Consider the following 13,806-nt stretch of genomic DNA (forward strand, 5'->3'; position numbering starts at 1 on the left):
CATTTCGTTACATTTTATGTATAACAGTAACTTTATATCGCCTTGACCTTTGAAGTTGTGCAGTGTACAAAGACAATGACAAATGTTAACAGGTAGAGTGACAAAAAGATAATAATTCATAACGAAAAGAAACAACTTAAAATTCAATGCATGGTAGTCATTTTATTCAACAGTAATTTACATAATTCTAATTAAATGATAAACTTACATAACAAATAGTACAGCTCATTCATTAGTCTCCACATTTAAATGTGATAATTTTGTTCATCAAACAATTAGTCAAAAAGATGTTTAACCTACAAATCTCCAGTAATTAATACTGTTTAATGATACATGTAGTTAAGAACTTGTTTTCTGCATAATACACAGGTCATATATTAACACAAATTATTACGCGTGTGACCCGACAGAAACCTTGCATTGCACAGTACATAAATGACGCTTTCTAATACAAAACTGTTCATTAAACCCATTTAATGTATACCGTATCTCCCATAATTATAATCTTTTTACTATTAAAACAAATTATTGTACGATAAGCCGAAATAATTGTCCCTTGTATTTACCATATTGCACATTTTTGCATGACTCTTTTTGTGTTATGTATAAAAGAATTTATTACAGGACAAAGATATGGCGTATGCACCAAAGAAGCAGAAACCAAGTTGAAAAATTTCCTCCCAACGTCTACCATAAAACGATAGACCTTATATTTCAAAAAAACGTTTTTAATCTTTATACTTAGGGGAAAGTTTGAAATATTTAAGATATACATCATTTTGTAAATAATCTTCTGATTTAAAAATATAATAATACTGATGAGATAATAAACTTCCAAAAATAGGTTTTCATAAATATTTAAGCTTTAACCGAGGCTGACCGAGATTTTTGAATCTCTTCTTCTTTAAAATGTTACAGAAAATAAAATCTCATTCAACTTATAAGATCTGAAGAAATAGATAATAAAAATATCTTTGAATTCCTTCTAGAACTAAACCAACCATTAGAGGTTTAACTTTCACTTGTATGAACAAGCGAGTAGCTCATGTGTATTTTACATTATTATTATGTATAAATATTTTAACTTGATTTTCATTTGTATTCATCAGTTTCATTTATTCATTCTGTATCCAAAAAATTAATATTACTTTCTGGTGTATGGAATAAATTTACGTCACACATTTATTCCCACAACCGTTCTTTTTTTACCAAACTGCATGCAGCATGTTCCTTATATTTTGGAAATCTTCTGAAGTGAATGAATGCATACACACATACACAGGACAAAATTTTCATCCGAAATTTTTGAACATCGGTAAGCAACTTCATAATTAATTTTTAACCATCAGTAATCTTTGAAAATCGGTTATCAATGTTATTAGTAATCTTTAAACAGTAATCTTTGAACATCAGTTATAATGTGTATCAGTAATCTTTGAACATCAGTTATAATGTGTATCAGTAATCTTTGAACATCAGTTATAATGTGTATCAGTAATCTTTGAACATCAGTTATAATGTGTATCAGTTATCTTTGAGCATCAGTTATAATGTGTATCAGTAATCTTTGAACATCAGTTATGTGTATCAGTAATCTTTGAACATGAGTAATCATTAATCTTTGAACATCAGTAATAATGTGTAAAAGTAATCTTTGAACATGAGTAATTAGTAATCTATGAACATCAGTAATCTTTGAACATCAGTAATTATGTTTTGAACATAAGTAATCAATGTTATCAGTAATCTTTGAACATCAGTAATAATGTTTATCAGTAATCTTTGAACATCAGTATTCAATGTTATCAGTAATCTTTGAACATCAGTAATCTCTGAACATCAGTTATCATGTTTATCAGGTTTTCTTGAACATCAATAATCATCGTATTCTTGGTCATCATCAGACGTGACATTGCTTTTATCTGTCTGGTTATAAGTTACATACTGAACTGGACATTTGTCATTTAATATCAGTGACTAAAAAAGAAAATATATATATAATATATTCAACAAATGATATAAGAAAATGTGGTATGAGTGCGAATGAGACAACTCTCAATCCAAGGCACAATTTATAAAAGTAAACCATTACGGTCTTCAACACGGAGCCTTGGCTCATACCGAACAGCAAGCTATAAAGACTTAATTCTGGTAATTATATGTGAATATAAACAAATGAAAATAGCACTCTATAAAAGTGTCATGTCCTAGGCGTTCATGATTAAGGTAAAACCAGAAAACATTTTATACGCAATAAATTTAAAAAGACACTTAGTGTAGATCATAATTTTCTATAACATTTGATCGATACATCTATGCTGGACTGGTAAGTTTCCAATGTTATCAAGGGCGCAGCAGTAGGTGCTTCGGAACTGTAATGATTTAAAGAATACTTTTGAAAATAAATTTTCAGTTGATAAATAATAAAAAAAAACATGAATTTATATTTCGTAACTTTTCGTAATTTCGATACTGTTGTCAGGTCATTAAAGATTGCATATTTTAGCTTTAATATTGATTCAGTTATAGGGTCTTTGCATCGGAATTAATCACATTTATTTAAAAACCAATTAATGGCATGACACGGGTTATGTTCTTCTCATATGTTTTATGATGATATAATACTAAACCCCAAACGGGAGGGATTGTGCCTAATATTCATATAATGGAGACATAATCTTTCAATCAGTTTAATTGAGGTCTGGAGCTGAAATGTCAGTAACTGCTAGTAGTCTGTTGTTATTTATGTATTATTGTCATTTTGTTTATTTTCTTTTGTTACCTCTTCTGACATCGGACTTGGACTTTCATTTAACTGAATTTTATTGTGCATATTGTTATGCGTTTACTTTTCTACATTGGCTAGAGGTATAAAGGGGAGGGTTGTGATATAAAAAAAAAATGTTTAACCCCGCCGATTTTTTTGCGCCTGTTCCAAGTCAGGAGCCTCTGGCCTTTGTTAGTCTTGTATGATTTTTAATTTTAGTTTTTTGTGTATAATTTGGAGTTTAGTATGATGTCTATTATCACTATAAACTAGCATAAATATTTGTTTTGGGGTCAGGCAAAGGACGCCTCCGGGTGCGGGAGTTTCTTGCTGCATTGAAGACATATTAGTGACGTTCTGCTGTTGTCTGTTCTATGGTCGGGATTTTGTCTCTTTGACTCATTCCTCATTTCCATTCCCAATGTTATTCCTCATGTGAAGTTGACCTTATAAGGATTTGGTGATTTTTTTGTACCATTTTGATCATGCAGCTCTTCGTGTGTTTAGATACTTATAATTTTTTGTTGGGAATGGGCGTTCGTGATAAAGTTGAATACAAACAAAAGTCAAGCAGTTAAAATTTCACCGATTCCAATAGCTACTTCATTGTTTAAAATAGTACTCTTTTTTTTTTGGAAATATACATTGTATTTATATGTATCATTCATTTGACTTTAGATATAAAATATTCCATAATGAAAATAACTTTAATTTCAGAATAACGTAAATTTAATATCTCACCATTTTTTCTTCTTTTCCTGGAGGGTTTCGAATAAAAAATAACAATGGTGCATAAAGCAAATTTAATATTGCTATAATCCACAACATCCTGCAATACACATGGTAATTATAAGAACATTTCATTTTTTATAAAAAATATAGAATTCTTATTTTTAATATTTATATAGGTTTCAGCAAGAATTGATTTGCACGGATTGATTGGTTGATTGTTGTTTGCTTAACGTCCAGTGGCAAATATTGCACATAATTTCTAAACTGTTCACAAACTCGTACAATAAGTCAGAAATAAAAGTTTGAATGATACCATAAATATTAGAAATTAGATATGCACTTAAATCTTAGTACTGAATGAAGTCCTTGCGATAGATCTATATCAATCAGCATATTAAGCAAGCACACAATAAAATAACGATTATGTATTTTTATCCGAGCGCTAATGATAAGTCTTTTGCAATTAAAAAGCGTGTTTGGTGTACAGAAGACAGATTATGACCTGTATCTTTGATGAGTTTTTTTTAAAAAGGGACACCATTCTTCGTAAGTACTATCACATTTACATATATTCAGTGAACTGAGATATATAGATCAAAACCCTAATGTGTCTTATCGTTTAAAAAGATCACTTCATAATTTTGATCAAGTTGATGTGATTACAAAGCATCTTAGACCAAAACTTTAACCTGCTGTAAAATAAATCTGTAACATTAAAAGGAGTAAAGAGACGAACATACAGACCAGAAACGATTTCCCTTCTATCGTAGGTGGATAGTAAAAATCAACACAATCCGGGTTATAGGGACACTGTTATGATTTCAGTGTTTTCAAAATTTCCAAAATAATATTCTTTAAGGTTTAAAAACTTACCAACCAAATCCCATGTTCGTTACTATGGTTCCACTTAACGCTGGACCTACAAACGAATAATAAGCTTTAGAGGTTAGTAAACGTATTTTACTAAAAATATTGATTACAGGACATGAAACGTCTGAGTATAAAAAAGAAGATGTGGTATGATTGCCAATGATACAACTCTCCACAAAACAAATATAATTCGTTCACTTTTTTGTACATCAATTAGGCCGTTAGATTTCTCATTTGATTTTTTTTACATTTGTCATTTCGGGGCTTTTAAAGCTGACTATGCAGTATGAGCTTTGCTCACTGATGAAGGCCGTTCGGTGACCTATAGTTGTTAATTTCTATGTCAATTGGTTTCTTGAGGAGAGTTGTCTTATTGACAATCATACCACATCTTCTTTTTATATTGGTAGTTTTTTTTCAAAGATTTTGCCAATTACGAGAATCAATCATGCCTTTTTAGTTCACATTGTTTGCATTACCAGTTGATTTTAATAAATTTATTCAGTCAGGGGTCATAATAAACCAATCAAATTTATCTGTACAACCCTGCCCACGTTCAATATCGTAGCTAATACGTAGTGCTACGTAGATTATGTCTATTGAACGCGTTAGCCTATAGTTTCTTCATAGATATTGATAGCAGCCTGCTACGTAGCTGCTACGATATTGAACACGACCCAGGTATCATAAAGAATAGATGTTTTGCTCTGACGTTTCATATTATTTGTTTTTATCACTATTAATTTATCTTAATTAATCTCTTCTGAGGGACCAGCATTTTAAATAGGTCTTGTGATGTCCATTAAACTCTTGTTTTCTTCATATTGTATTGTAATTTATTTTGTCTCATTCTTTCGATCATAGTCTTTTGTTCCTGAGTAAATAAAGGGTCATTGCTTGTACCTTAAACTTTTTAAGTAGCATACGTACCAACTGCAAATCCAAGACAGAAAGCTACATCTGCAATGGCATAAACACTGCCGTAAACAGACACGTGTCTAAGGTCTACTAGGTATGCCATGTGTGGCATCATTGTAGAGTCTACCATTCCTAAAGGATAATTAATAATCTATTATTAAGACAATAATCATCATGATTATTTAACATCATATTTAAGTTTGAAAGTATACATAAGAAATTCTTTAAATCAAAATACAAGATAATGACGATATTATGTATCTAAAAATGTACACTTCACCCAGAAAGAGATAAGATACAAAGGGAACTATATAAACATCATTTGAATTATAAAAAAAAGAAACACTGCAAAAAGACATGGACGAAACGACAAACAACTGCTATCAAACACTGCACAGAAAACTGACGATTCGAAACACAAACCCAAATAAAAACCAGGGTACGCAGTTTCAGCTCTACTGGTGGGATCCGTCGTGTTAATCTATAATTACTATAAATGTTTGTGGTTGAAGTATCCACACGTATGGCTTAATGCTTTTGAAAGTTCGCTCGACGTACTTCAAACAATTCTGGAGGTAACTTTACCAAGTCTTTGAAATTGCTTTTTGTGCAACTTAAATATAGATATGCAGTTACAAAATTTAAATCTTCAAAAATGTTTTTTTTAAACTTTAGATAGAAATTAGAGATATAGATTCAAAATCTTTGTTGTTATACATAAGACAGTATTATTCAGAATAAAAACTGCAACTCAATTATTGATGTTATCATAGTATAAGTCGTAGTTACCATATACTTTACTTACCTATTGCAAATCCTAAGCCAAAATTTGGTGCTATTAAATGATAAATATTTGTAGAGAAAGGTATCTGCAAAATAGAATGAAAATGACATACAATTTTTTTCCCGCACCGAAGAATTTTTTCAACACGACAACATTAACGTTAACAAACTTTGAAACCGCATCGGTAGTCTCGAGATATAGCCTGTTCGCAACGAGTGCGGGAGGTCGGTTGCTTAGAACCAAGGCTGTATCAATCCTAAACTGGAAACCGCTTGTATTACGCTACACTCAAACGTGTATGAACAAAGTGTAGTAGTCAGCCGAGAACCAGCTTATATCAATCCAACGACTTTATTTTCTGCGTCTTGGATGATTACAAGAGCTTTCACAATAAAGAGCACAAGTAAAAGACAGAAATCGTGTTTTCATGATCCTATCAAAAACGTGTAATTATAAGTATTGAGTAATTTTTCGTACATTTTTAGAATGAAGCGCTTCTGCAAAATGTACTTCCGTCAAGGCTTTTATGACCCAATAAATTCACAAAACTGAGACACATTCAATTCTTAATTAACATGTTATTGCTTGAGTATTCATATTAATTTGCCGCTCGACGTTAAGCAGCCATTCATAGTTATTTAAACTTGGGAATTGTATTTAAAAACATGCCCATGTTGCATGGCGATGACAATCTCTGTTGATTCAATAGATTGAATTCCAGTCATAACATATATATTAAATAAAAGACTGCTATTTTTAGTGCTTGGAACAGGTTGGCTGTCACTGTGCATAATATAAAACCCTATGGGGAAAAACCAGAGGATTTTTTTATACAGAAAAACACTGTCAAACATCCAAACATACTATCCACACTGATCTGTGTCCACACTTGTAATATATATAAATTGTTATTAAGACTCAGAGATGTATTATAATATATTTATAGATTATCGGTGATCATTTCAACGAGATTGACTTTCTCGCTTGAGCCGGGACGGCGAAAGCGAGAAAGGCAATCGAGTTGAGATGAACAATGATAATCTTTTTATCGCTATTTTACCTATGACGACGTTGTCAATTTCATGTCAATTTCATGTCAATTTCGTTAGCAACGCCACGTGCATGCTTAGTTTCTAGCGATAATTTTCCATCTCAAGCGAGTAGCATGATATGAAAATTATCACAAAAAAAGATCAAAGGAAAAATGCACAAAATAGCGATAATCAATCTTATATTTGTATGTTTTCTCGTACTCCTTAATCAATAATGTTGGGTTTTTTTGTCATTGTTTTATTCAAAACTCTCCATAATTTTTACATTTTAAAGATCAGGACATTCATTAGTTCACTGTTGACATTTTGATTTTATTGTGTCCTCAATTTTAACCACTATTTAAGAGCACGGTTTACTTTAACCTTCAAAAAAGTGAAATGTTTCTCATGAAGCTTGTATTTAGTTGTAAACGTCAAGTCTACAAACATCAATAAGAATTTTTTTAATTGGTCTTAGCTACATTTTCAAAAAAATCAATTTGGTAAAAAAAAAAATATGTTTGTCATGCATTGTCTATTCCGTTTTCGACATTTTGATTTTTTTTCGAATTATTGTAATATGTTTTCAATCCTCATTTTACAAGTAAATTTTACAACTCACAAATATTAATGATACTCCTATGATGACCATTCCGATTAATGCTGATAACCACCTGAAGTAAAAAATAAAATAAAGATTAGTTTAAAATTCTAAATTATTCCAAGAGTTGTGGCTCTTTTGTTCTGAACTATGTTGTCAATACATCGTAACATGTAAAAAGTTATTTTCACCTAAGCGATAATTAAAGATATAACATCAGCTTGTATTAAATCATTTGTTTCCATCTATCTTTCAACTATTTCCGATTCCTGCAAACTTTTTTATGTTTTTTTCCTATTTATGTAAATACTAATTGTATATGTAGATACATAAAGTAGCTATATAATCTTTTAAAATTTTACATAAATTTATTGAACAACAGTTTCTATTAAAAATATAATCTTACCTTCCTATTTTATGGCCCAATGGCCCGAATATATTTGTTCCTATTAAATATGAAATACTAGCAGGTAAAAAAGCAGCACCTGAAATTAAAATAAAGATTCATAAATCATAGTTTGTTTAAAGTGAGTAGTATAAAGGATCCAGTCTGGAGGTTTCAAATTCTATTTGACGTTCCCATCGTGATTCTATCGAGTGCTAGATACCTTCATGGACAGTTTTAAATAAAGAAGCCAATCGCGTCACTGAAGTAAGAGTCAATGAAACCAAACGCATTATAAACTTTAAAAGAAAAATGCAAACTACATGTGGTTCATAAGTGTTTCTCGTTTCTTGTTTTTTATATAGATTAGACCATTGGTTTTCCCGTTATAATGGTTTAACACTAGTCATTTTTTTGGGGCCTTTATAGCTTGCTGTTCGGTGTGAGCCAAGGCTCCGTGTTGTGACTTCGATGGAGAGTTGTCTCATTGGCACTTTTACCACATCTTCTCATATCTATATACAATAATAAAAAAGCACCATATTACAATAAGTAAAATACTATAATAGCTCAAACCTTGTTGCCACTCAGGTGCATCCATCGTCTCGTACATCCATATTGGTAACGATGGTTCCATCATTGCAATACCCATGTTGGCAAATGTTATAGAACCTATTTTAAAATACAAAGCTATGTCATTTATCATGTTTAAAATACTTAGAGTATTAATAATGAAATATTGTTTTCCTTATTATATACATGATGTACTTAGTAGTTAACATGTGTGTTTCCCAAAATGAGTCCAGCTCATAACTAATTGACTCCACACTAGGGTGCTCTTTAATATTGTATGATGCCAATGTAAGTTTTTATCACTTATCACTGAACTACATGTAGTACACATTTTTGTTTAAGGACCAGCTGAAGGACGCCTCCGGGTTCGGGAGTTTCTCGCTACATTTAAGACCCATTGGTGGCCTACGGCTGTTGTCTGCTCTATGGTCGGTTTGTTGTCGCTTTGACACATTCCCCATTTCCATTCTCAATTTTGTTTTTATTTGTTTCAAAATTAGTCTTATCAGAAAGTAATATAGTTTTTTTTTTTTTTAAATTAACATATCCAAAATAAATTAAGTATACATGTAGTCTATCACCCTTCATCGCGTATAGACTGGTATATACGAAAAATACCATTATTATTCTCAATCCTCCCTATCCCCCATAAAAATGAAAATGTTTGATGAATATTAAGGACAAGTTTTGTTTATATCAAATCTTTCTTCATCTTATGAAGTATGTACTACATGTAAGTATTAGTACTAACCAGCAGCAATAAGAATATACGGGTCTTTGATAAGTGTTCCTAATGACTCTCCTTCGTGTGACTCTGGTTTTACAGACGGCTTCAATGCAAACATCTGTAACACTATAATATAGAAATATGTGAATAGTTCAATAAACCAATATTGTATTAAAATCTTCGTAGATACATTTGTACCAAGATGGACATTTTGTATTTACGACAGACGGGCGTTTCGTCTACAACAGACTCATCAGTGACGCTCGAATAAAAAAAATGTCACAGTAAAAAGGTTAAATAAAATACAAAGTTGAAGAGCATTGAGAACTGTGTAATGTGTCGTAACAGACTTGTTATAGATATATGCACAAGAAAGGAATATATTAACACATTTTCAACTAATCGTATTGCCTCCATTAAATGGTAGAAGGCTAATTAATACCATAATGTTAGAAATAAAAATAAATGTATAGAGTCTTAGTATTTTAGTACGTGAATTAAAGGAAGTTCAACACTATAGAAAACTTAAATAAATACAACCAATGGAATGCAGTGGAAGATTTAAACGTGTTTATAGCGATTAACCCTAACGGATTAACCCTAACGTAAACTGGAATGGTGGCGTGACAGGAAAAAAACACAGTAAAAAACAATCATATAATTTATAAGATATGCTTGTATTGATCATTTAAAGTTTGTAGCGATGAAGACAAAATGTTCTTTCGACAGAATGATATGGGTAATATGTAAGCACACAAGAATTAGCTTACAGAGCAATGTATGATGCTTGTTAAATCAAACACTTTAAAAAAATATCCAGCATATGTAAACCCCTTTTAATACGTGTAACAACTTATAGACAATATTTATATCAAATTTGTTTAAAAGTAAAATGCATGTTTCGGGAACTTTATGTCCATTCGCAAACTATCAATTTATCAATTATATATACATATGTATTGATATGTTAAAAAGTCGTTTCAAAGGATATTATTTATGATAAATTAATTCGATAACAAGTCGGAAGTTTTTTTTCGCGATCATCATTTTTATGTCAAAATGGAGAAAATTTGAGAGTAAAATTGGAATTATATCAATTACAAATTTGCATTTTTCATTTTGCACTGTCATCCAATCACCATTAACTACGTTAGCCTGTCATTAGAACAAAGTTGTTCGATAAAAACCGATAAAGGTTAAGGCGACTCAACAGCAAAATATCCTTATTTCAAATGTCACATATTAGATGACGTGCATTGAATTTTAAGATTTATGCAACATATTTCGTTTGAAAAGATCGAGGAAAATGCAATTACCGATGAGAATTAAAAGCAATCTTTTCTAAATCGGAAGTAATATTTTAACTGTTTATTAGTGAATTTGTAGATCAAGAGAATCTCTAATGTAATCTGTCTGAAGACCAACGGGTAAATCAATAATTAGAAATCAAATATGTCCTATAAAATGCAATCAAATAAATGAAACAGTTCCCATAAACTTATTTATCACCATTTTACTCTGAGAAGCCCCAATATTTATTAAGGATAAGGGATCAAGTTGCTGTAAGTGGTTATTCTGTCAGACTCTTGGGATTTGGTCTGTAAAGTTTTAGGCTTTAGAAGGGTTTGTTCTTCTAATCCTTTTTCCTTTGGAACTGCAGCGATGGTAAATATATATCGTTTATCGCCAGTTCAAGTCAGGAAAATGACAGTTCTTGTCCATTCGTTTTTGATGCGTTTTGTTATTTGATTTTGCCATGTGATTATGGACTTTCCGAATTGATTTTCCTCTTAGTTCAGTATTTTTGTGATCTTACTTTTTCGTTATTAGGGAGAGGGCGCTTAAACATCTTATTAACTCTCAGTTACTAAAGGTAAATGCATATATCCTTACACTATTAAATGTAAAGTAAAACAGTAATGCGACAACCATGTTTTATCTAATAATCATAGTATGCAAAAAAGGCAAAAAAATGAACAACAACACTATTCGTACAGATATATCACTTGTCAACAACCACCATTACAATTATATAGTGTAAAGCATTCAAAAAACTTCCAACGTATCTGTTAATATTTAAAACATTAATAATGAGGCACAATGCAGTATTGAAGAAAGCAGTGGTGATTTTGTATCTTGCATAGTTCCTAGTGTTCTTTGATTAGATTTGTTTAACCAATTAAAGTATACATTTAAAATTTGGAAGCACTGCAATATTAACTAATATAATTAAACATTATTTTGATGGACCTTTAATATTCTTTAAGATACAAACTTGTGTTTTGTAAACTGTCAATTGGGTTTTTTTTGTATTTTTACTGTCTTTAACATCGTCTAATGAGTTTGAATGCGCCGTTGGTATTTTCCGCCTCTCCTTTATGGCGAATTTCGTAATTCCAAAGACCGATAAAAATGAGTTATTCGAGATAATACGAATTTTGAGATATCACGGGTAATTTTATGCAAATCTTTCGATTTTAATTTAAAAAACATAAATTTGAGAAAAATAGAATAGGATTACAGTCAACTGTTTTTGTGAAGCTTTCTGGTCAAATCAGACTGCCTTAAATCTTCCTCTGTTGCTAATTGTATTGACGTTTCGAAAAGTGACTGACAACATTCCGTTGTTGGTTGACAGCATTTTAAAATTATTGATAATAAAGTGGTTATGATTTGAAAACTAAATTGGTATATATTTCTTTTATGTTTTCACAAAGGATGATTGATAAACCGATTGGTGTTTCTGTCATGTCCAGTGACAAATAGTTCATGGCAACAACAATTTTACTTTAGCATACTAGGTATTTTTGGTAAGTGTGTGGACAATGATTAAGGACTGCACTGAGACTGGAATAAAGATGTAAGTTAGATATCAAACTATTATAAAGAAAAGGATAATTTGTATGAATATTAATCCTGTTGCTAAACAGACATAAGCACTGGATCGGAATTCTAAACGTATCAGTTAATAACAAAAAGACCGTTCATTGGAAGTCGTGTTACCCCAATCGGAAGTATTATTATAACCTCAAACGACCAGGTCTGTATTTACTCCAAAATAATATTACCAGTTGACCAAAAGAAAACTGAAGTTTGAAAAACTTTCGTTTTACCATTCTCCTGCTGACATAAAACCCACAACCTACAGTACTGAATGCGTTCGTCCAACCAACAGACAAGGCATGCGGTAGCTTTGTCGGAGACAGATAATATATATTATTAGCATGATAACTTAAAAAGAAAATGATACATACCACCGTCTATAAGTGCAAGTGCTGCTAAGACTACAAATGGTGCTTCTTTTCCTGCAAACTCGTACATAAATCCACCAAATGTTGGACCCACTGAAAAAAAAATAGATCATGAAATTTAATAGAATATTCGAACAGAACACACTGTACATTAAACAAAAAAGTATTAAGTAGTTATAAGGTGTATACATAGTCAATGATGAAATCATTTGCGTTTGAAATTCTTCTCTTTTTTGCGGAATGTCTAATGCTTTACGGTGACTGAGAAAAATACTGCAATTAAAGTGCTATTAATTGTTTCTGGTTTTTGAAATATGTGCTTTCTTTTTATTTGATTTTTTTTTAATCTGTGTGCTTTAAAATACAAAATTTATTTTTCTAATTCAGTCTTAAACAAAACAGCCAAAATCACTTACTTCATACTTGCATTCGTTAAGAAACTTACCTAAAACTCCCATTGCTAAACCCCCTAAAGCTATACCCATCGCATTACCACGTTCTCTATCATCAGGATATCGATCGGCTAACATTCCCATACCTAAAACGATAGGGAAAACACATAATTTAGAATATATACAAGTATACACTTACAGAAGTAGAGGAAAGATACAATGTATGCAACAAACGGCCTTCGACAATAGACAGAAAGGGGTCTTTACAGCATTAATAGGTATGTGCCAGGCTCTAAATCGTTCTCTAGCAGTTGTAAAAGTGTTAAAGGTATAGCATTCTGCAAGATTAAATGTTAAACTAAACGTCGCAAATACAATAAATAAAAAATACAAGAATAATTACCTGCTACACTTGAGCAAGAAGAACCTATTCCTTGGACGGCTCTGGCTATAAATAAAATAGTATAATTCTCTCCAAATGCAAATACTGAAAAAGAAATTTAAATTCAGATCAGCATAATAGACAATGTATTATAGAAGAGGGACGAAAGATACCAAAGGGACAGTCAAACTCATAAATCGAAAATAAACTGACAACGCCATGGCTAAATATGAAAAGGACAAACAGACAAACAATAGTACACACGACACATTACAGTGCTGAAGTGGGTATCGTTTTATTTACTCTACAGTGTTCCATCTATTTGACATGTCTTTGTGCTCATATGTTCCTTTTGGTTGTATTATTCTTGAAGTGACCCGGTTTTCAAGCATC

General features: G+C 31.2%; 1 protein-coding gene across 2 annotated transcripts in view; it reads right to left on the reverse strand.

The window, feature by feature from the left end:
- Window positions 1–147: 147 nt before the first annotated feature.
- The window catches only part of LOC143072820 (synaptic vesicular amine transporter-like), a 42,694-nt gene continuing 29,035 nt past the window's right edge, over window positions 148–13,806 (reverse strand). For both annotated transcript variants that reach the window (XM_076247924.1, XM_076247925.1), the window contains exons 5-16: window positions 13,435–13,518; window positions 13,085–13,177; window positions 12,643–12,732; window positions 9,413–9,514; window positions 8,665–8,760; window positions 8,110–8,188; window positions 7,725–7,776; window positions 6,093–6,156; window positions 5,300–5,419; window positions 4,373–4,418; window positions 3,509–3,596; window positions 148–1,977 (exon numbers count right to left, since the gene is read on the reverse strand). In XM_076247924.1, the coding sequence (XP_076104039.1) occupies window positions 1,873–1,977; window positions 3,509–3,596; window positions 4,373–4,418; window positions 5,300–5,419; window positions 6,093–6,156; window positions 7,725–7,776; window positions 8,110–8,188; window positions 8,665–8,760; window positions 9,413–9,514; window positions 12,643–12,732; window positions 13,085–13,177; window positions 13,435–13,518 (1,019 nt within the window). In that variant the 3' untranslated portion in view covers window positions 148–1,872. The remainder of the gene's footprint in view (window positions 1,978–3,508; window positions 3,597–4,372; window positions 4,419–5,299; window positions 5,420–6,092; window positions 6,157–7,724; window positions 7,777–8,109; window positions 8,189–8,664; window positions 8,761–9,412; window positions 9,515–12,642; window positions 12,733–13,084; window positions 13,178–13,434; window positions 13,519–13,806) is intronic.

Source organism: Mytilus galloprovincialis, chromosome 4 (genome assembly GCF_965363235.1).
Source record: "Mytilus galloprovincialis chromosome 4, xbMytGall1.hap1.1, whole genome shotgun sequence".
In the NCBI taxonomy this organism is placed as follows: domain Eukaryota; kingdom Metazoa; phylum Mollusca; class Bivalvia; order Mytilida; family Mytilidae; genus Mytilus; species Mytilus galloprovincialis.